General features: G+C 38.1%; 1 protein-coding gene across 1 annotated transcript in view; it reads right to left on the minus strand.

Annotated features, from left to right (window-relative positions):
• RERGL (RERG/RAS-like) overlaps positions 1-11,612 on the minus strand; it is a 19,194-nt gene extending 7,582 nt beyond the window's left edge. Inside the window, exon 1 of the mRNA XM_009879762.1 lies at positions 11,537-11,612. Within this exon, the coding sequence (XP_009878064.1) occupies positions 11,537-11,612 (76 nt within the window). The remainder of the gene's footprint in view (positions 1-11,536) is intronic.
• Between the last annotated feature and the right edge of the window lie 10,179 nt (positions 11,613-21,791).

The raw sequence follows: 21,791 nt of genomic DNA on the forward strand, positions 1-21,791 counted from the left end.
CCCCTCACCGCCCCCTCCTCCCCTCGCCCCCAGCCCCGGGCCCCGCAGTGCGCGAAGGGGTTTGAAAACAGGGGGGAAAGGGAAAAGAAGGAGGGGGGTGGGGGGGGTGGTGAAGAGAGAAGGAAAAGACATTCTCCAGCTGGGGGGGTGTTTGTTTATTTTTGCTGTAAGTTTGTTTGCAGGCTGTCATCCTTTGGTACCAGGAATGTGAAAGTGAAGAAACTAAAGTGATTCTTTTTCTTTCTTCTTCTTCTTCTTCTTTTTTTTTTTTTTTATTTTTTTTAAATTTTATTTGGGGTGGGGGGGGTGGTGAAGAGAGAAGGAAAAGACATTCTCCAGCTGGGGGGGTGTTTGTTTATTTTTGCTGTAAGTTTGTTTGCAGGCTGTCATCCTTTGGTACCAGGAATGTGAAAGTGAAGAAACTAAAGTGATTCTTTTTCTTTCTTCTTCTTCTTCTTCTTTTTTTTTTTTTTTATTTTTTTTAAATTTTATTTTAAGTTCTTCTGAGGTAACTTGCTAAAAATAAGTGTTTTGCGCTTCTCTGGTGTTCTCCACCCCAACTTGCAAAACTCTCATCACTCACTAAGCCTCTGCTCTGGCAAAAGCTTAGGTGGGTGTGCCTTTTTACGTGAATGTCTTTTACTGAATTTCAGTTTAAAGTTACGTGGTGGGCAGTGCTTAGCTGTGGCTTACAACGCTCCCCTGAAACAGGAAAATACGACAGATGTGGGAGGTGAGACACAAAGGGATAAACCCACAGAAAGGACACCCTGCGTCTGCTGTACGGCTGATTTCGTTATGAGGCCCCTCAAGTGCTCCCTAATGGCTATTCGGCTCTGAAAGTGCATTGGGTGCATAGGTTTGGTTAGTCTACAGATGAATAGGAGACTGCTCTAGCATCCAGGTTACGCTTGTATACTTATTCTGTTCATGTTTATTTTATTCGGTTTGTATAACTTGAATATATTCATTTATTCTGATATTTTTATTCTCTTCTGATGAAGCTGTTGTGCATTGTATAAATGCTTCAATAAAGCACTGCTTCAGTATGCTTGCTGGTGGGTATTACAGATACAACCAATTTACATGAGCTCAAAAAAAGAGGCAGACAAGGTATTTGAACATATGTTTGTTACAGCTGAAGGAAACGCTTAATGGAGGAAAATGTATGTAAGAATAAACATGCAGACACAATTTGGCTCTGAAGTCTCTGACTTAGAATTTGCCAATGGCTGGAGGTGTGTTCAGGGGATGCCCCTATATTACTCTATGGGGGGTTTTTTGGTAGTTTTCTGCTATTGCTCACTCACAAGGCAAAAGTTACTGTCTAAAAAGAACTTTATTCTGACCCTTTATGGCTACTTTAACATTAGTTTTTGAAATAGCGGGATGCCGAGATCACTAGGCTGGAGTTAATATTGCTATAACTGTCACAACTTAGTATTTTGCTATTTCATATACATTGATACCACTGCAACAGGAAAGTCTAAAACTGCTAATGCACATGCACCCATTACCAAGGTTGCAACTTTTGTAGGCTGTTAAAACAGTTCTGATGTTCCTTTTAAGGAGAGGTTTGAACCTGGCATTCTCACAGTTGGCAATGTACTTTAGTTTCTGTTGAAGTATGCGCAGATTATCACCATGCCATCGAAAGGCTGATTTGCACAGTTTTAACCCCTATAAACAGTCCACGGTACAGGAGAACAGAGGTTAACTCCTAAGAAGTGTGCTCAAGATGCACTCCTCAGGTTGGCTTTTTCTCCTCCCTTAATTTTTTTACTCTTTGCTCATTCATGGCAATGTTGGCTTGTTACGCTTCTGTCATTCATCTGTGCCCTGGTGGCATGGTAGGCCAGCACAGCTCTTTGTGTAGGTGTGTTGAGAAACTGAACAGGGAAACGATCACATTATTTCAGCTCAATAAATTCTGTGATATAGCCATAGTGGAGATTTCCCTGCAACTGAGGAAAGACTTGGGTCTGTTTTACTCTTGCAGCCAAGCAAGTGCAAGCGAAATCAGAAGGTGAGAGAGACTTCACTGTACAGGAAGCTTAGACATCAGTATTAAGGATGTGGCAGCTTGTTTGAAATCAAATGCTGCAGCACTGAACGTTGTACTTGGGATGTTAATTGTCCAAAACTCTTATTTTATACTCTTGGCAAAGTGGAAAACAGAATCCAGCTCTCCTGTTTACATTACTGCAGCTACGTGAACACTTCTCTCACTAGACAGCAGATGTGAGAACCAAATTAGAGTGTTGCCCATGTTAAAGATTATTATACTTGGAACTTTTATTTCTTTTAGTAATACTAGAAAGTTTCTTAAGAAAACTGAGACAGTTTGTTGTGTATATTCTGTATGCATATTCCTTCAAGCATTCGAGAAATTAAGTTTTAACTGACGATTAAATAATGTGGACATTTCTTTTCTAAAAGAACTAAATGGAATTGAGAAAATTTATAATGGAAGGAAACCCCGAATATCCACTATAAATTAGTTAATTTTAGTCTTATTCATAAATTTATCAATTTTCTGTTATTACTGCTGCATTTATGTCTTACAAATGTATATACAGAGATATTTTTAATTCCTTAACATATGGAGGGAAAAATCTCAAATTTCTTGTACATGAACACTCACACAAAACTCAACTGCAGAAGTTGCTCACTCATTTAAACAATGCCATTTTTGACATTTCAAGTTGCAATAAACACTTTTGTTGATCAGCTTATTGAAACACTTTGAATAACAGTAAGCTTGAAGGAAAGGATTGTCTGTTAGAAGAAATGTTGCAAAGTAAATTTACATTCTTTATGAATTGTTAGCCTGGATTTGGCTTTTTACATAAAAGCTTGTGGTTGAACAGCATGGCAGATGCAGTAATAATGCCTCTTTAGATTGCCTCAGCCACTTGCTTTCTTTCAGCGTGGCTTTCCTTACCTGCAACTTGTACAATTGTCTGTTTCAGTTCCTTCCAGTACCAAATGTGTGCTGGCCACCCCTCTGTACTACAATGGTTTAATGGTTTGGATTTTGGAAGTGAGTAAACTTTCTTTACACATGTAAAGCTCTGCTATGAAAATAGTAGGCTTCTGATAGGTATAATGGAAATAAATTATTACCCAGAGAAATTACTTTTGCAGTGAACATGAATTTTTCACAAGTCTGAGGATCACTTGTTAGGTGAGGTCGCTTTGCATTTCATTTCCTCTTCTGTAGATGAGGACTTCTATGGCTTGATGCCAGACCTCTGGGAGTCGAAACTGCTTGTGGAAAAAATTAACATCAGAAAAAACATTTAGTTTCCTTTTTAGCTTTTTTCATGCAGCTTAGCTGCTGGAAACAAGGTGGAATTGGTAGTACATGACTATCTGTACTGTGTACAACTATAATGCTTTGATACAAAAAGCACAATTAGAAACCACTGGCTGAAGCAGGTGCCAGCTGTTTGCTCTGTAAGGCACAGGATTTCTAAAGCTTACTGAGGTTTGCATCCCTGCAGAATTAGTCCCTTTTTGGCTTATGGAGTCATGTTTTCCAGAGAAGATCTGTCTTTTAAAGCCCACTTTCCACCAAATCTGCAGAAGAGCACTGTAAATTTTATATCTGCTACTCTAACTGCTTCCATAGCATGTGAACTGGCCGAGTAGAGGTCTAAAACCACAACGTAACTAACAAAACTAGAAGAACAGGATTTTCAGCCAAATGTGATGCTTTCATCGTCTATAAACTTGGATCTACTCCTCAGTAGGACACTCAAAGGTATTTATTCATGACAGAAAGAAGACACGATACAGCATAATCCCACTTTCTGTTCTTTTTCATGGTGTAGTGGAAAAAATGAAAACTGCTGTTTTCCCCTTGAGAATGGTGACCTGCTTTTGGAGGCAAGTTGATATATTCAGTGATTGAAATATTATCTCGCTAGCCATGAGAAAGTGGATTTTTTTAGCAAAAATTACAAATTTGATCTATGATAAAGTACCTTTCATAGTCAAGAAAAGTCACGTTGGATGTGGAAAACGAAATTTTGTAGCTTCTCGCACATTTCTCACAGACTCTGAAAGTGCATATCCCCCGTGGTATCATGAAAGGTTTTGCGGTCTCATGATATGCCTCCTAGCTGATAACCCTGAGGAGTAAGGACAGTATGACGGGGTTAGTTCTGTTACAGCTGCCTTTAACTTACACTTAGCCACAGCAGTGCACGCAGGTGGTCAAATGCTTATAGGACTCTGCTCCCAGACAAAATTTGGACACCACATAGTCTAGTGAGAATAGTTTAGGGTCACTGTTGAGGGAATGAAATCTGAGGCATCTAAACCTAAATGTTTATAATATATATCATCTATTGTTGCTATAAATACATGTCTTTTCTTCATAGCATGAAAAGTATGCCCAGAATCTTTAAAAAACTGGGTTGTGTGATTCCTGGGTAAACAGCATACTTTGGGGTGTGGGAGTCCCATACCAACGTTACATTACTGCAAGATAAACTGTCAAGTTGATTTTCAGTTTCTTACTTCAAGTAATTAAGTACATAAAGCATCTATTTGTTTAACATCTGTTCTACACAAACGTTGGGACACAGATTATCTTTTGAATATATAACTATGAAGGGACTAGGACATGATAAAGACCTCTACATTTCACCATAATGCAAATATTAAAGCATAAAAATAGTCTCATCATATGTCTTGGACTGCCATATGGAAGATTTAAAAAAATCCTTCTTGAATAATTAAGGTGTTCATGACAAGAGGTAGGGGATTTTAAATGGTATATATCTTCCTTATATATAAGTATTGTAAATTCTAATTTTGGACAGAATTCTACTCTGCTTGAGTCTCCTATAAGAGACTTTTCCCAGTCTCTTTTTCTATGTAGTAAAACATTCAACTTAATTCAAGTTCAGCAAAATCTGAATTGCAAGGCTAAATGCTTGCAGAGTGCTTATACTCCAATCGCAATACAAAGATTACACTTTTTTATATTTAGTGCCTAGGGGAATGTTATCTCAAATTATGCAGTTCTATTTGTAACAAAAATACAAAACACATCTTTAGCTATCGTTTGTACTAGAATTTATTTTCTGTAATTTACATTAACAAATTAAACACAGTATACTGACGAATTTATTAATGTTCTCAGAAGAAGTAAAAAAAAAAAAAAAAGAAATCTGTTTCTGTAATGGAATTGGCCAGAAAGCAATACTGCTTGTTGAAATAATTCAAAGTGTTGAAGATTTCACCCCCCTTTTGGCTTAGGAAGAAAAATAGTTACCTTCCTGATATGCTTTGCAAGAGTTTTAAAATAAGACAGGGAGTATCATCCTAGAGTAATTAAATAATCTTGTCGCTTGTATTTGTTTAAGATTTAAAAAAACAAGCTCAAGTCCCTGTCCTAAATCAGAACAAGGATCTAAAATTCTGTCTCCTACATCCCAGGTGACTGCAATGCTCTTCGGGGATGAAAACAGGTTTTATTGTGTGTCACTGATCTATTTATATAAGAAGTTTAAAAAAAAAAAAAAAAAAAAGCTATAGTAAAAGATATTGTAAGGAGGCCTCACATTCCGGGCAAGAATAACTTTTGTGACCAGGTTATTGAGTGCATGGATTAGTTTTTTTCCTCACTTAAATTTCCATCTCTGTTTTGACAAGAATTTTGACCAAAGAAAGTTGTTCTTTTTAAACCATTTCTGGTTCTTCATGCCCTGATTGAGATTCCAAAATAGTTGCCATTGGTTGTGCTTGCAAGGTAAAGTACAAGAGAAGCATTCAAGTTCTGTTGTTTGTATGGAGAAACTGTGAAGCAGTATTCAACAGTGGAATTATTACATTCAAATTCTCATTCACAGTCAAAATTACAGAAAATATGTCTTGGTTTTCCTAATGAATCTGGAACTAAGGGTCAGAAGGCTTATTAAAAAAACTCAGGGTGATCACTGTTGATTTTCAAAGGGCAATTCCAGCAATAGACATTGGAGTTTTCTGGCTAGAATGACATACAAGATTAGCATCATGTACCTTCATGATTTCTAGTGTTCTGCCTGTTTGGATGTTCACATTTAAAAAAAAAAAAAAAAAAGAAACAAAAATGAAAAATGGTGAGATGCCAAAATCAGACTCAGAAAAATATGTAGTGAAAAAGTACTTCTACCATTTCTATCAATTGGAGAAAAAAAAAATCATGAACTTGCATCACAGGAGCAATTAAGAATTGACTGCTTTCCAGAAGAAAAGAAAAAATGTTAGTCACTACTTTGTTTAATTAATGTTTGGTTTGGGTTTTTTTTAATTCCTTAGGGAAAAATACATTACTTTGTGACGTGAAGAGGACTTAGTGTATTAGAAAGTCAATCCAACCTGTATTTATATTACTTTTCCCACAATCTCGAAACATATACAAAAATTGCAGAAACTGTAACCGATCTATTTTCCCCAAAATATATGAAAGAAATAGGGCCCTGGAAACAGATGATACGAGCACAGCGTTAGATTACAAGTTTTCACTGACAATGAAGTAGGAAAAACAGACCATAATGAACTTTGAAATTGATTGGAGAGCCAGTCACTACTAAATGGGCTGAAAATGACACCTAACCTATTTCTGCTGTGATGGCAAATGCTTTTTAGTGGTCATTGGTGTTTGTTCAGTCTACGTCGTGCTGAAAGTCTTACTGAGAGTTCTCAAATAAATTACTGGGAGATACAGTAGTGTTTGAATTTACAGCATTTTAATTGTCCTGCAATAAAATGCTGACAAGTATGTTCTTATCTCAAGGAGACGTTAGATATGTTGATCTGTAATTGAAGTAAGGTCTTTCTGTGTGGTACTTAAGATGTTAGTCTTGAGCTATAATGTCTTACCCTCTGCTCTGGGCCCTTCAAGTTTAATGTCAGCTCTTTCAATAATCAGGAGAGGCTTGAGGTTGCTTATATCATTTTAGAGATGAAAGAAGACTCCAGCTGAGCATGTTCCTTGTCACCTGCAATTCTCCCAACTCTCAAAATCACATCTCCTGCATTTTTGATTGTAGATATGTTCTGCAAAATCTGTGTGTTTGAACAGTGTATATGAAGCAGACGATGGATTTTTTTTTCCCCAGGGAGGCTTATCTCTCTATAAATCCATGACTTGCATCATTATGGGATGTGAGAAGGAGGAACACAGTTTCTTTTTAAAGTTTTTATGTTTTCTTATTATATATTTAATATCTTTTTAAATTTTTGCCTGTGTTATATGTGATAAAATATTTGTCTTTTACTAGTATCTTTTTGATGAAGTTTTTATTAGATCACAACATAAATAAGCCATTTCTAAATTCCCTAGTTTCTGCTACATTAATACTGTAAAGTTCAGAGTGTTTTCAAGCTGAAGTTGTGTTATGTCCAACATGTATTAGAGGAATAAAGTAGAAAATTTAAATAGTCAACATTTATTCATGACTTCTTATTCTAAGGGAGATGTTCAATCTCCAAATGCAATGTGCTAAATATATTAGAATCTAAACACTGCAGGAAACTACAGAGCTGCTTCTGGCTCTGTGGTTGCTGTGGTTTGGATTCAGGAAAACACTCAAGAGAAGATTCAATGTTCATCTTAAGATGACAGAAGATAGTTTGCAGCCAACTCTCCCCCTAGTCCTTCCTGTGGACTCTTGTCACTTCTGTAGCATTAAATCTGATGGTCTTGTGGCCCCTCGATTGAATGGATCAGCTTGCTGATCTGATATAAAAATAAATTTTAAAAAATATTATTGCATTTGGTTTTATCTTGGATCAATTAACTGACTTGACTCAACATTGGATCACAAACGGTGGTATAGAGAAGGATGTGGGACTATGTAGCCGTAAGCAGGATGGAGAGCACCCCTGCTACTTTCAGGAGTAGCCTGAAGCTGAAACAGTCTTGATGATACAGTCTTTGATGACTGCAAAAAGGTAACTCTTTCACCCATCTTCAAGAAAAACACAGAAAGGACAATCCAAGGAACTGTAAGTCAATCAACCTCACTTTGATTCATGGGAAAATCTTGGAGAGAGTCCACTTCGAAGTTGTTTCTGGGCTTGTGAAAGAGGTGGTGGCGATTGGGAATAGTCAGCATGGATATCAAAAGTATCATGATTTACCAAAGGTAATTCTTGGCTTGTATCAGGAAGAGGTCTTTTCATCACCGGATAAGAGGTTGTAAAAAAGATAGAGCCAGACTATTCTCAGTGGTATACAGTGATGGGAAAAAAGTCAATGGGCACAAACTGAAGTACAGAAAATTAAATTTAAACATAAGGAAAAACTTTTTTACTATGAGAGTGATTGAATTCTGGACCAGGTTGCCCAGAAAGGTTGTAGAGTCTCCATCCTTGGAGATATTAAAAACTTAACTGTATGGATTCCTGAGCAACCTGCTGTAGCTGACACTGCTTTGAGCAGGGCAGCGGGACTGGACAATCTCCAAACATACCTTCCAACCATTCCTAGGATTTCCTGGGAACTATTGGTTTGTTCAGCTGTTCTATAATTGCAATAGATTTGTGTTTCAGAAAAGTATTTTGATAGGTAAAAGGTGACAAATGCGAATGAAGTGTTCTGTTACTTAATGGTACACGAAGTCAGTTGACCTGACTTCGTTGCTTTTAAATTTGAGACTGCTTTTAGAAATCTATTTTTGTAATGTAGTGCTATGTCTGTGTATAGAACTGTAACATGTAATAAGCGAGCTTCCTGCCCTTTTGATCTAAACTGTAGAAAAAAATTGTAATGAATTGGACCCCAGGATGGCTAGTTTCACTCTCTTTTTTCATGTAATATCATGGTACCTGAAATTCTAAAACGGCAAGACTGTTCAAAGAGAAAGGGTAATACTTGTATCAGTACCAATAACCAGTTTTGTAGAAACATTTTTTATTTGAAGGTAAACTTAGTTGAATGTCTTTTAATAACTTTTAAGTTCATTCCCATGGCAATTATGATTGAGCCACATAAAACATCTTTAAAAGACCTTCGAAATTCTTTAAGGTAGTGTTTCTACAAGATGTAATTCAAATGAAAAGGTGCTGAGCACTCCAAAATCTATCAACCAGAATAGTCAAGTCATAATATAGGTATGTGATTTTGCTTACACTCTCTAATAGGCTTGTATACCTTTAAAATAGCAGAGAATTTGCAAGTAGAGTATAATTAGAGTTATTTATTAGCGTATTGTAGTGTGTCATTCTAGCTAGAACACTCCAGCAGCTCAGTAGTATTGCCCTTGGAAAACTAGCAGTTAATACCCTGAGTATTTTTTTAATAAGCCTTCTGACACGAAAGCCTACCATTTGGTTTAAATTTTTATGGTCAGTTTTTATAATTAAATGCATGATATTTTCATTTAATGTTACATAATGTTTTGCTAAATGCAGTTTCATCAGAATAAGATGTTTATAGTCTAAGATAAGGGTTCAGACGTAGAGTTCTACTGCAGATAAAAATGGTAACAAGTAGTTATTTTGGTTATGTTTTGTATATAATAAAAACTCAGATTCTGAAGTTATTTTTATGATCCAAATTACTATTAATAATTATATTGTTTATGTACTTTTTGAATTTTTCTCTGTTTGGGCAATGGAAATTGTTACAGTTTAGTATGGCCAGCATTACTGTCAAGTTCTCACTAGGGGTTTTGTTTTGCTTGGTACAGTGGAGACCGCAAGCATTTCAGGGCCAGAGTTACTAATTTAGGCAATTATTGCCATTGGAATTAAAACAAAAGTCATGGAATATTTTTCTTGGTCTGAAATTTAGTAGGAGCTGGTCTGACTCAAAACTGACTTGATAGTGCCATGTTAAAAGTGTATCTTGTTGCTAAGATCCGAAAAGGAACTATTTTCATTAAAACTTACTGAGCTGTAATGTACTGAAAAACACTTTTTTTTTTTTTTTTTTTTTAATAGCATAGGAGATCCTGTGTCTTTCTGGCTTAGAAATGAGAAGTGGAAAACACAGCATGTTCACAGAAAGTTTTGGGTTTGGGTTGTTTTTTTTTTTTCTTGAGGGCAATGTGTAAATTTATTACTGAACTGTTCTTTGGACTTTATTTGACTGTAAGAAGTTCTTGCACATAGAGCCTCATGAGAAATTTATAAAATAGTTTATTCTCATGCATATAGTGAGGATAATAGTAGTAAAAAAAAACCCAATCAAAGGTAGCTGTAGGATTGTGGAATTCAGGAATAGAAACAAGCCCCAGGTATATACCACTACAGAGCATATTGTAGAGACACTAATGGGGCTTATGACTGTGAGGAAAAAATACCTCCGGATTTAACATCTGAATCTTGAATTGTTATAGATGCTTCGTGTGCCCACAGCTGTTGACTCTGCTGCTGAAAGAAGCAGGAGGGAAAAGAAGAATAGAAACACATTCATCAGCAGGTATCTGCATCGTATAAATACCCAGTTACAGCCAGTTTGTTTCATACTTTATTTGATGGGGTTTTTAATTAGCTCAGGTTCTATACGAAGCTTTAATTAGTGTATAGAAAACTGTAACTGCTCAGAAGTGTTGATACAGTGATGACAGCTCAGTGTGTGGGGTGGGAAGAATCTCTGTTAGACAATTTGCAAAAGATGTACAAAAAGGCAGGAACCAAACAGACTGTTATTGAATGGATTTGCAAAAGCAGACAAACCAAACATGTGAAAAGGCATCCATTTTCGCATGTTATGCAGGGGACTACTTTTTGTGGTAAAATGTTGCAGTGAAGGTAATTAATTTTGAATTGGAAACTTACATGAGGATTAATTACGTCTTTGCTTGTCTTTTTGTTGTTCTTTCCCTTTTGGGGCCTGTTGGTGTCTCAGAATGAATCGCTGCCCAGAGGGCAATGAAATAGGAGAGTTTTAGTGGTCCTGCCACTTGATGATTTGCATTACAATGTTGCTGCTCCATTTAAAGGGCTCAAGTGTTTTCGATGTACCTGGGGAGCAAAGGGGAATAGGCCGAGTTTGGTAACCAAAGAGTGTTGCGACTGTGTCCACTAACTTCGAGGGTGGTGAAGAGTAGCCCCGGAGCACACAGATGGCACATCTTAACACATTTGCAGTTGTACATGCACTTTTCTTTGAGCATCCTGATAAACCAACAATGATGTCGCCAGAAATTACCAAGTCAGGAGGAAAACCAAGACGGCTCCCTTGCAATTTATTGCTTATTGTGCATCAAAACTAGCAAAAGCAGATTTTCAGCCAAAAGGACCACGGACCAACTAGGAAATTACTGAGGTTTAGACATGGTTGATGCAACATTGCCCACTAGATAGATAAAGTACAGCTGCTAACTTTTCCATACACTTACTTCTGTTAGTTTCTTTATTTTCACAAAGCAACTTATGTAACTGATCTTCCCAATTTTGCACGTCTGTTTTTTTTTTTTCTTAAAGGAAATAATGATAACTCACATTTTGATTCACCTGGAAACAGCCAAGATCCCTGCAGCCCATATATCATGACCTTAATGTGTCAGGAGTCATAAGACTACTATCTCACCTTTTGGAGGGCTGACGGAGTGGCGTTTTGTGAGTACTTCACAAGAATGATATGAAAGGGGGTCTCGCTGCTCCATTGCTGAACAGGCCAGGGCATGGCTCTGTTGGGCATGTGACTGTTCCAGAATGGCCTCAGCAACATCTTCTGCATTGCTCCTCCCACTGCCTGGGATTCTGGTTGCCCAGAACCTCCAGGTCAGTGTAGATCCATCACAGCTTATAAAACACAGCCTTAGTCTTTGGGCTGTGCTTGCCTGCTAGATATGTTTAAGAGACAGAAATGTTCCACCTTATTACAAAACGGGTGTTCAGATTCCAGCTGAGATAGAGTAGGTTTTGTTTTCTATCATATCCTTGGCTTGGTTTATAAAAAAAAAAAAAAAAAAATCATAAACCCTTCTGTTTGTTGAACAGAAAACAAATGGATGTAGGTCTCTAGTGATCTGAGTTGGGTCAATAGGGATATTTTCTGCCTCTCTAAATCATACTGAGATTCTTTATGATCATTTTGTGTGTCATAAGACTATCATTTATAAGATAAGTGCTATCAAGAGCCTCATCCTGTTCCTGTTGAAGTCAATGGGTGTTTTTTGCTATTGCTTTTCAACAGTAGTAGGATTGATGACTGAAACTGAGCAGCTGCTGAAAGGTTAGTTTTAAAGTAGAATTTTGGTCAGAAAAGCAAAGTGACCCTGTCAAGCTGACATGCTGGGAGCACTACATTTATTTTTTCTCAGTGACTTCCAGACCAAATCTGCTCAGTTTACAAGTCAAACATTTTTTATTGACTTCTAGAACTGCAAAGTTGGTCTGAAAAATCAAAACTGTTACTTCTGCTTCAGTCCATAGAAGATTCTGCATTTAGAAATTGTTGACATGTCCTGATGCATGGCTGAATCCAGCCTGCCTTTCTATGTCTGTCCTAGCTCTGGAGGGCAAAAGCTGCCACAGTAAAAATTCATTTGTTAGGAGAGTAAACAAATACGACTTGCAGAGATAAGGAGATATACTGGGGAAGTAAGGGCCATTTTTATATCTTTCTTCTAGTTGCACCTACATTTTAATCCTTAACTTCTGCCATGATAACGATTTAAGGTTTTCAAATTGCTTTAGTCTGGGACTACAGAGTCTAAACTGTCTTCATTGTAAAATATTTTTTACAAAAGTGCTTAAATTTTATGATAAGATCAGTTTAAGACTTCAGAAACTACACCTGAAAGAGATGAGTCCTCCCACTTAATGCAATTCCTCATTTATTCTTGAGGATTCACCAAGTTATACAGGGATATGGATTGGAGAATTAAGTCAGTTTATTATTTAAAAGCTCTTGACATTATATAATCACAGGAGGGGCTTCAGCAGATGCTGGCCTGTCATACCTGTGCCTTAATCTGACCCTGACCTCAGAACCTTGATGTGACTTCTCAGGCAGCACATACATCATCTGATCTTAAACAGCTCGTTTGATTAATATACTGTAGTTAGAATGTATGGTCAGTGCTAAAGTTAAGGCCAAAGTTCTTCCCTTACATCACAAGTGCACAAACGTCAACCAGATTTGTTTAAAGCTTCACAGTGATTAAGACTGTCTGGAGCAGAAGGTCACCCTGGATGAACCAGGACTATTGTTTAAGAGTTAAAAAAGCAAAGTAGCTTTCACTCCTGTGTTTTGCAATGCCCCTGGGCTGTTCTAGAAGTTCCTCTGGTTCTTTATTTTGTTGGTTATCACAAAGAATAGTAGTCATTCCAGTGCCTGAATGTGTGTGTGCACGCTTGTGTATGATGAAGTGAATATAAGCGATGCATATTTTTCAGACGTGTTATTTTCTACCATGCTTTATACCACAAAGACTTTTGAGTAATGCTTTGTGGATCCTAAGTCTGCTGTCTGAAACCATAGTTGTTTTTAAGGGAAGCAAGTATTAATGATTCTTCTGATGTGTGAGCATAAGCTAACTGAATTCCTTGGATGCTACAAAACTTACCTGATTTTTACTGTGGGAGATTTTTTCATGCTTTCTCTAGGTATTTTTTTTATTTCCTCAAATTCCCCGCCAAAAATATTGGTGATTGCCTTCATCTCTAGAGTACTTCCTTTCTTCTGTGGGTTGCAAACTCTTTGGTGAATTTGCTAACCTACTGCAGGTGAGACTTTTTTTTTTTTTTTTTTTAATGAGTGTGGCTAGACAGGGGAAGAGCTGCCTGTCGATCTCACTCTGCATTCTTGGTCGCTGGTCAGCCTTTGAAGGGCAGGGGAAGATTGCTCCTCCCCAGGGAATGATTGAGCATGCACAGGTGAGAGAATTTTTTTGTGGGACGCTGGGTGGTCGAAGAATAGGATAAAAGAAGTGAGAAGCAGGCAGAAGTCTGGTGAGTAAGAAATTGAAGAGGAGCAGAGAGATTCCCTGTAGGGGGGCTGCAGCAGTGTTTTGGAGGTGGTATAAAGAAAGATGCCTTCTTGAAGATCCTGAGGTTTGTTCCAGCCCGCGTTGCTGAATGACAAAGAAAGGCTGTTGGAAAAGTTCCAGCCTTCAAGAACACCACCCTCGGAGCAGGTTGGTTTCAAACCTCTCTGTTTAGTGTCCTGCCTTGCACGTGTGATTTTTTTTTTTATTATTATTATTTTAGGTACTCTCAAGACACAGTGTCAGAAACTAGAAGTTTTTTTGGTATCTGTTGATGTGCTTGTATTTACAAGTCGTTAGGTGATTTGCTCTTACTTTTCAATTTGTGGTAAGGTATGGTCGTATGTTCACGTGGTGGGATCGTGCTTTCCCTTTGTGTTGAGTCACGTAGTCTCTTTGGGAACTGTGATCTCTTTCCAGTTGCATAAAAAAAAAAGGTTGCAAACATGTAGTAAAACTGTTACATGCATGCATACAGATCAATGAATCAAATACATTGATCCGCTGTGCGACGTTATTGTTTTGCTGTGTGGGCATAGCTCAGCTCTGTAGTACAAACAATGAAGCTTGTTTTCTGGAAATAGCCACATCTTAAAAAAAAAAAAAAATAAAAACCCAAGAAATAACCCACCAGAAGGAACAAAATCTTCTAAAATCCCTTCCCCTCCCCCATTTGGGAAAACAAACAAAACCACTAGAATGTATGGAAGTACACAAGTTAACAACATAGTAACCTCAGCTGTGCTCTTGCAGTAGTAGAACATCCAAGGGTTACTTACTCTCTTTAGTAAAAGAACCCCTACGTCTTTCGGACAACAGTGAGCTCGTGGTGTAGAGAGCCCCATAGCAGAACGTTTTTGTACTTAAGCTTATTGACTGAGATTTTTCTGCTTCTTTAAAGAAAGATAATGTATAGTTAGTTGTGTGTAAGTGAAGATATGAATCTGGAGGTGTGTTGTAAAAAAAACCTGTATATGTCCTGTGTACTGTTAAAGAAGTGGGTGAGCCATAACAAACTGTTTTACATGGTCAGAAAACTTTATGTGTTAAGTTGTCCTGCAAAAGGCCTCCTTTTAGCAGTTTGTAATGACTCATCCCCTTATGTGCTGTTCATTCAATTGTTTGCCAAGTTCTTATGAATAGGTGTAATGAGGACAACAGGGTCTCATGAGCTTCCCTTCAAGGGAGAGAATTAAACTGAAGAAGTCAGTGCTATTTTGCTTTTCCATGAATGCCATCTCTCTCTTTTTCGTAATACATATGTACAGAGCTTGGATTTGTGATTGTGGTGTTGCTGATGCAGATAAATAGTGTTTATCATGGAATGGTTAGAGTTGGGAGGGAACTTAAAGATGACCTAGTTCCAACCCCTCTGCCATAGGCAGGGACACCTCTCAGTAGACCAGGTTGCTCAAAGCCCCATCCAGCCTGGCCTTGAGTATTTCCAGGGATGGGGCATCTGCAGCTTCCTGGGCAACCTGTTCCAGTGCCTCACCATGCTCAGAGTAAAGAACATCTTCCTAATATCTAATCTAAATCTACCCTCTTTCAGTTTAAAATCAATTTGCCACCTGAATTTTGCTGTCTTGATTCTGTGCTCTCTCCACGTGTACCTCCTCTGTGTGTGACCTTTTGAAGTAATTCGTGGCAATGCATATAATACAATGTGAATTAATATAAATACTTTGTCATATATTATGGCTACTATGAGTACCTGTTGATGTAGCGTTTTCGATGAGTAATCTTGATATATCAAGTGGTTGTTGGAATACTGACAGTTAAAGTTTTCTTGTATTTTTTTTAAAGGAATGTGTTAATATGAATTATTTAGGCTTTCCAATTTTTAGTGATTAAAAATATGTCCAAATATATTAGTTTAAGTTATAATATTGTAAATTTCATTTTCCTCTGCTTTTACAATGGCTTGCACATGTCACTTTCTTACTATAAAAGTGTAACTTGCCCAAAATCAATGATGTTTTTCATCTTGCTGTCTGTGGTATTGAGTGGCCTCCCTTTCTGTCAAAATCAGATTTGTGGTTGTTTAGTATCAGTTCTAGAAGAGCTTTCATAACTGCAGGGCATGTAAACCCAGAAAGGGTCCTTTTGTTTGTGTAGTCTAATCCAGATAGAGTTTATAAATCATGCTATAGTCCCCTTAATTTAACACTGTTTACCTATCTCATTAGGTCTTGTGACTTCTGTTAACCTTAGCTTGACTCAAAACTATTCATATCTTCCAGAAGGGCTTTCTGCCTAGACTTTGAGATGGCCAGAAATGGAGGTCTCGACTTCCTACCTGGTAGGCTGGTTCAAGTAAATAAATCTCCTTTACAGTTTAAAAATAATAATAATTATGGGTTCACTTCAGTCTGAAACTGACAGACTTCAGCTTCCAGTGCTCGATTCTTAAGAGGATTTTGGGTGCTTCTGCGTTAGCATGTCAGTTAAGATGGGAATGTGCTTTGAGCAGGTTTGGAGATCCCTTTTTTTTTAAAAAAAAAAAAAAATTCTCCTCATCCCCGGCTCCGTGTTGTCTCTACCCCCTCCACCCCCCACCACCTCCCTGCGCTGCCATTCACATCAGAAGGTCCTGGACCCGGCGAGCAGATTCCTTTGGAGTGAACCTCCGCCAGCGGATGCGTTCCGGGAGCAGGAGCGTGGCTAATGCACTCCAGCTGCGGAGAGGCATTTGGGGCCGGGAAAGCAGGCTACGGCTGGGCTGAAATACCTCTTCCTTCACCTCCTTTCCCCTGCAAGCCCATAATGGGTAGGCATCGGGCCCTACAGATTCTTTCATAGTGGGGCTGTGCTGCTTGTTAATGTAAACAAAGCCTTTGTTAAAGGTCAGCTTAGCACACAGTGAATTCTGTCTGTGAAAGTATTTACATAGTGTGTTGTAGCATGAAGATGATGATCTAAAGAGATTTCAACCTCTTAAGATTTTTTTGAGGAAAAAAGAGGGTGGTTGTTTTTTTTTTTAGCTCATGGTTCTTCTGAGCACAATTTCCTGTTTTTTCAAAGTTCTTTACGTCTTTAAATATCTCTTAAAATACCTTTTTAAAATATTTTATTTTAATTAAGAATATTATTCTTTTTAAAGAGTACTGATCAGAATATCATGGAATACTAATTCAAATGTGATATGGAAGTAAAAGATATTCAGTTTAAATTATAGAATCATAGGATAGTTTGGGTTGGAAGGGGCCTTTAAAAGTCATCTGGTCCAAGTCCCCCTGCATTGAGCCAGGACATCTTTGACTAGATCAGGTTACTTGGAGCCCAATCCAACCTGACTTTGAATGTTTCCAGGGATGGGGTATCTGCCACCTCTCTGGGCAGCCTGTTCCAGTGTTTCACCACCCTTATTGTAAAAAATTTCTTCATTATATCTAGTCTGAATCTAACCTTTTGTAGTTTAAAACCATTACCTCTTGTCCTATTGCAACAGGCCCTGCTAAAAAGCCTGTCCCTATCTTTCTTGTAAGTCCCCTTTAAGTACTGGAAGGCTGTAATCTGGTCTTCCTGGAGCTTTCTCTTCACCAGGCTGAATAACCCCAACTCTCTTAGCCTGTCTTCATAGGAGAGGTGCTCCAGCCCTCTGGTCCGTGTTTTTCCTGTGTTGAGCACTCCAGGTGGGATCTCACCAGAGTAGAGGGATAGAAAACACCTCCCTTGATGAGCTGGCTGTGCTTCTTTTGATGCAGCCCTTGATGTAGCTGGCTGGCCACCTGGGCTGTGAGTGCTCAGTACTGGCTCATGACCAGCTTTTCATCTATTGTTGTATGAATCTAGTTGTATAAGCCACAACAAAACCAGAACTATCCCCTGCCCTCTCCCCACTAGGTCAATATAGTCTTCTTTTGACAGGAATATAGCTAGTGCCAAGTGTTTAAGCCTTTATTTATTGACTTCTTCTTGTTACTTTGTTCAGGATTGAAATTCATCTGAGCAAGATGGATTTTTTTTTTTTAGGGCAGGTTTTATACTTGCATCTGGCTACCCTTTTGGAATGTGGGTAGACTTTTAGGTTTCTTCCATTCATGTAAAATATATTCAGGGCATAAATTATACGAGATTTGGATGCAGGTAGGCCAGAGAAATCATCTGCAAATATATTTCAAATATTCATTGTGAGTTGTCTAAGTATACTTATTTTAAGAGTGTTTATTTCTTGTAGATCTTGTTTAACATATTCCTTAGGTTACTAATGGACTGGAAAGTACTTCATCATCTTGTTGTGATATCAACCTGTCATCCCGCTTCTCTCTAAGCATACGAGAAAAATGTACTGAACAATTTGCCTTTTCTACTTCATTAAAAATATTCCTGTCTTCATATAGGAATTTGCCTATGGCTAGGTATTCTAGTTTTTCCTCATTTAGTTTAGATTTGCCAGCCAAGTTATAGTAGCACAAGCTCAGATATTAACAGGTCAGAATTAAAATCTCTGGCTCTTCCTCAGGCTCCCAGTTAGCCAGAGGCAATTCATTTAGAGTCAGATTTTAAAGGCATTTAAGTTGCCACAGTTTTGGGCTTTTACACATTTGTATGAATTTTCCTTTGCTTCAACTTCTTGCAGTCTTCTTTAAACAAGTCTTCTGTCATTTTCATTAAATAAACCCAACAGGATTATTGGGGGGCGGGGGGAGGAGCCCAACCTAAACTACTGTTGTGACACTGTCACGGACAACTTTGGTAAGAAATTATTGTATTTAGCAGAGCATACTTAAGAAATAAAACTTGAGTTTTGTATTACAGCAAGTAGGGGAACAACAGTCCAAACTACCAGTGTTAGGGTTTTTGAATTTTTTTTTTGTTGCTGTACTCAACAGGAACTGAGCAGGCTAGCTAGTTTATCAGCCCATATAGCATCAAGATGTACATTTTGTATTCATGTTCCTACTTAGACGTACACTTTAAGGTAATGTTTCTCTTAGATATACACTTTACAGTCTCAGGAGATTCTTGTGGTTAACAGAAGTCAAAATGCTCATTCACCAAAGATCTAATTTAGAGTAACAACATCTTGTTATTGAGAAGTATTTTAAAAATGGCTAGCAAGCATGCTATCCTCTCTTAAATTCCTTAGGAAAAAGTTACTGCACTTCAGTCTGTGTGGTTCCTGGTTTTGAAGAAATGTTACAAACTGTGCCTGTCCTATTTATAGCTGGCACTTTTTCTGCAATTAACAAAATTGCTCATGCCTCCTTTTAAATACAACTTGGCCACCTCCTCTGTATTGTTCTTTCATGAAGAGTATTCTTGACTTCATTGACATTCAATAATGTTGAGGTATGTTGCTAATTATTCTCAGCATGAATGCCTACTTATAATTGCAATTTATCATGAATGTGTAAGATTTGTTAATGATTTTTTTAAAACTTTTTTTTTGCCTCAAATCTTGAGGGTTTTATTGTTTCTAAAGCTGCCGAATAACCTGCTGGTTTGAAAATCGCAGTTAATGCATACCACCTACTGGTAATAATTACATCAAAGCTTTTTGTCCCTTCTAGTGTGCTAATACTGCAGAGCTTTACAAATTCTTTCCAGCCAAAGAGCTCAATTGTCCTTCAGTGCATCAAAGTTTAGAGGAGATTTCTACCAGAAAAAGCCTGACTTTCCTGTATACCAAACAGGCGTGTATATTGCATCTGATTCCCCCCGCAGAAGTTCCTAGACATAGTAAAGGCATTCTCTGGCAATATAGTACCTACATAACCCATCTCTTAACACTGTTTTGCTGAAGCCAGAGCAGTACAAAGGAGATGGAAAAGCTGGCTACTCTAAACTAAATAGTGGTGAGTTGCCTGTGTGGTAGTTATGTGCCTGGCTTCATGCTTTTTATGAGCTTGGCTTTCTTCTAGCTCAGATCAGGGCTACGCTAGATGCGGTTTGGTTTGTTTGAGCTGATCCCTGGAGCAGTTATTTAAAACTTGCTTCTCTCAAGCTGTGCTCCACACTGTAGCTCCACATTTCTCCTGGGATTGACTCCAGTTTGGTGAGTGGCTCCACTGCTCTGGAGTTTTGTGTCTGGAACTGATTGTTTGTAAGTTTGGGAGTCATAATTTCAGGCTTGGAAGGAACTCTCTTGTATAGTGGCAGAGTATTGCATTTTATTCTCTCCCTTTCCTCCATGGTTCTGGGTAGAGAACATGTCCTGAAATGGGAGTGGCAGCATATACAAATATTCTAAATTCTGCTAATGAAGACTAACTTTGTGTATTTTGAACTATAGACACAAACAAAATTTGTTGACTGTTCATGATATTTGTTTGTCACCATACACTTGGACTTTCTTTGGAGTGAAGTAGGTCTTTCAAAGACTAACCAAAGATATGGTTCTGGAGATACTTTACTCCAAGGTGCAGTCTCTGCTGGTAGTAGGGATAAGACTGTTGCAGGTTTGGCTTCCTCTGTTTTATGAAACCCTCTAGTGCTGTCCTTGAAGAACCTGGATCCTTGAATATCTTCACCTCATCAGACCATGAAGCTCTTGCTCTTGGCATCAGTCAGTGGAAGGCTGTGATAACGCTCTTGTTATTTCAAGGCAAGGTCCATGGGAGACCCAGGCCAAATGCTGTGTGGTGTTGAAGGGATCTGTCTGAAATGGATGCTTTAGATGCTGAGGAGTACAGACACATATGTTCACTCCCAAGTGTGACTGTGTTTTGCAACATTTGCTAGTGCCTGCTGTTGCAGCTGGATACAGTTTTGGTGGAAGTAGAACTGCTATGTGATGAGGCAGGTGGAGGTAATGGGCATCCCATTGATATGTTTCTTCTGCACCAACCTAAATGCCATTTTCTATGCTGAAATAAGATAGACTGAAAAATAAAACCAGTTACATTATATACTCCCTTCTAGGGGAGGAGAAAGCAAAAAAAGAAGGTATTTAGGTAGGACTTTCTTCAACACGAAACTCTCAAGTAATCCTATTATGTGTTTTGGACTTGCTGCTAACTACCAGATTCTTGATACTGCTAATTGAATTTGGGGCATAGGCTTTCACAGAGCTTTAATTCCCATTATATTGTCTGTATTTGATATTGCATGTGAAGATTCACTGAAATGTGCAAAGCAAGCAAGGCATATAAAGAAGGGAAATGATAACATGAACTCAGAGTGACCAGACAGATTCAGAAAACAATTATGAGAAGGAAAGTTATGTTGTTTGTGCTCTGTAACTTCTTATCTGGATTGTGACCTTGAAAGTGGCAGTTCTACTGCCTGCCTGTGAAAAGCAGCTTCTTTCTCCACTGCATTTCTCCATGCACTGATTAGAAAAAGAAGGGGTGGGATTTGTAGAGCAACCTCTCTGAAGTTTAAGCATGTGTCTCCAATTACTTTAAATACTTTCATGCAGTGTAAAAAAGATGGTAAAATCTTGTTAATCTGAAGTTATGCATTCCTTTGGTGGAGGGGGCGCTTTCGGAGGGATGGAGCTGTGCAAGTGGTGGAAATATGTAGTATCTGAAACTGTAAAATGTTGATAAGTAGTTTCTGCCTAAAAAAAGAAATGTTACTATTAGGATGAGGGTCAGGAAACAAGGGACTCTATTAGCTGCCTAATCATTGTGTGCCATGGAGTTCCTGCCTATGAGTTATAATATAGCTCGAGTACATCTAGACTCCATATTTTTGAGCCTTTCCCCAGTGGGACACATATGAAAGGCCTGGAGGAACTGCTACCCCTCGATCAAGGGGTGACAATAAGGATGGGGCTGCTAGGCAATATGTAGAGAGATACAGGGCTCAGCTGTGAGGAAACTTGCAGGTCTGTGTCATGTTGTCATCGGTCGCTTCTGAAAAGATACTTGGAAGTTCAGCCATCTGAGCTCATCTCTGCTC

This window comes from Charadrius vociferus, unplaced genomic scaffold (assembly GCF_000708025.1).
Source record: "Charadrius vociferus isolate BGI_N301 unplaced genomic scaffold, ASM70802v2 scaffold90, whole genome shotgun sequence".
In the NCBI taxonomy this organism is placed as follows: Eukaryota; Metazoa; Chordata; class Aves; order Charadriiformes; family Charadriidae; genus Charadrius; species Charadrius vociferus.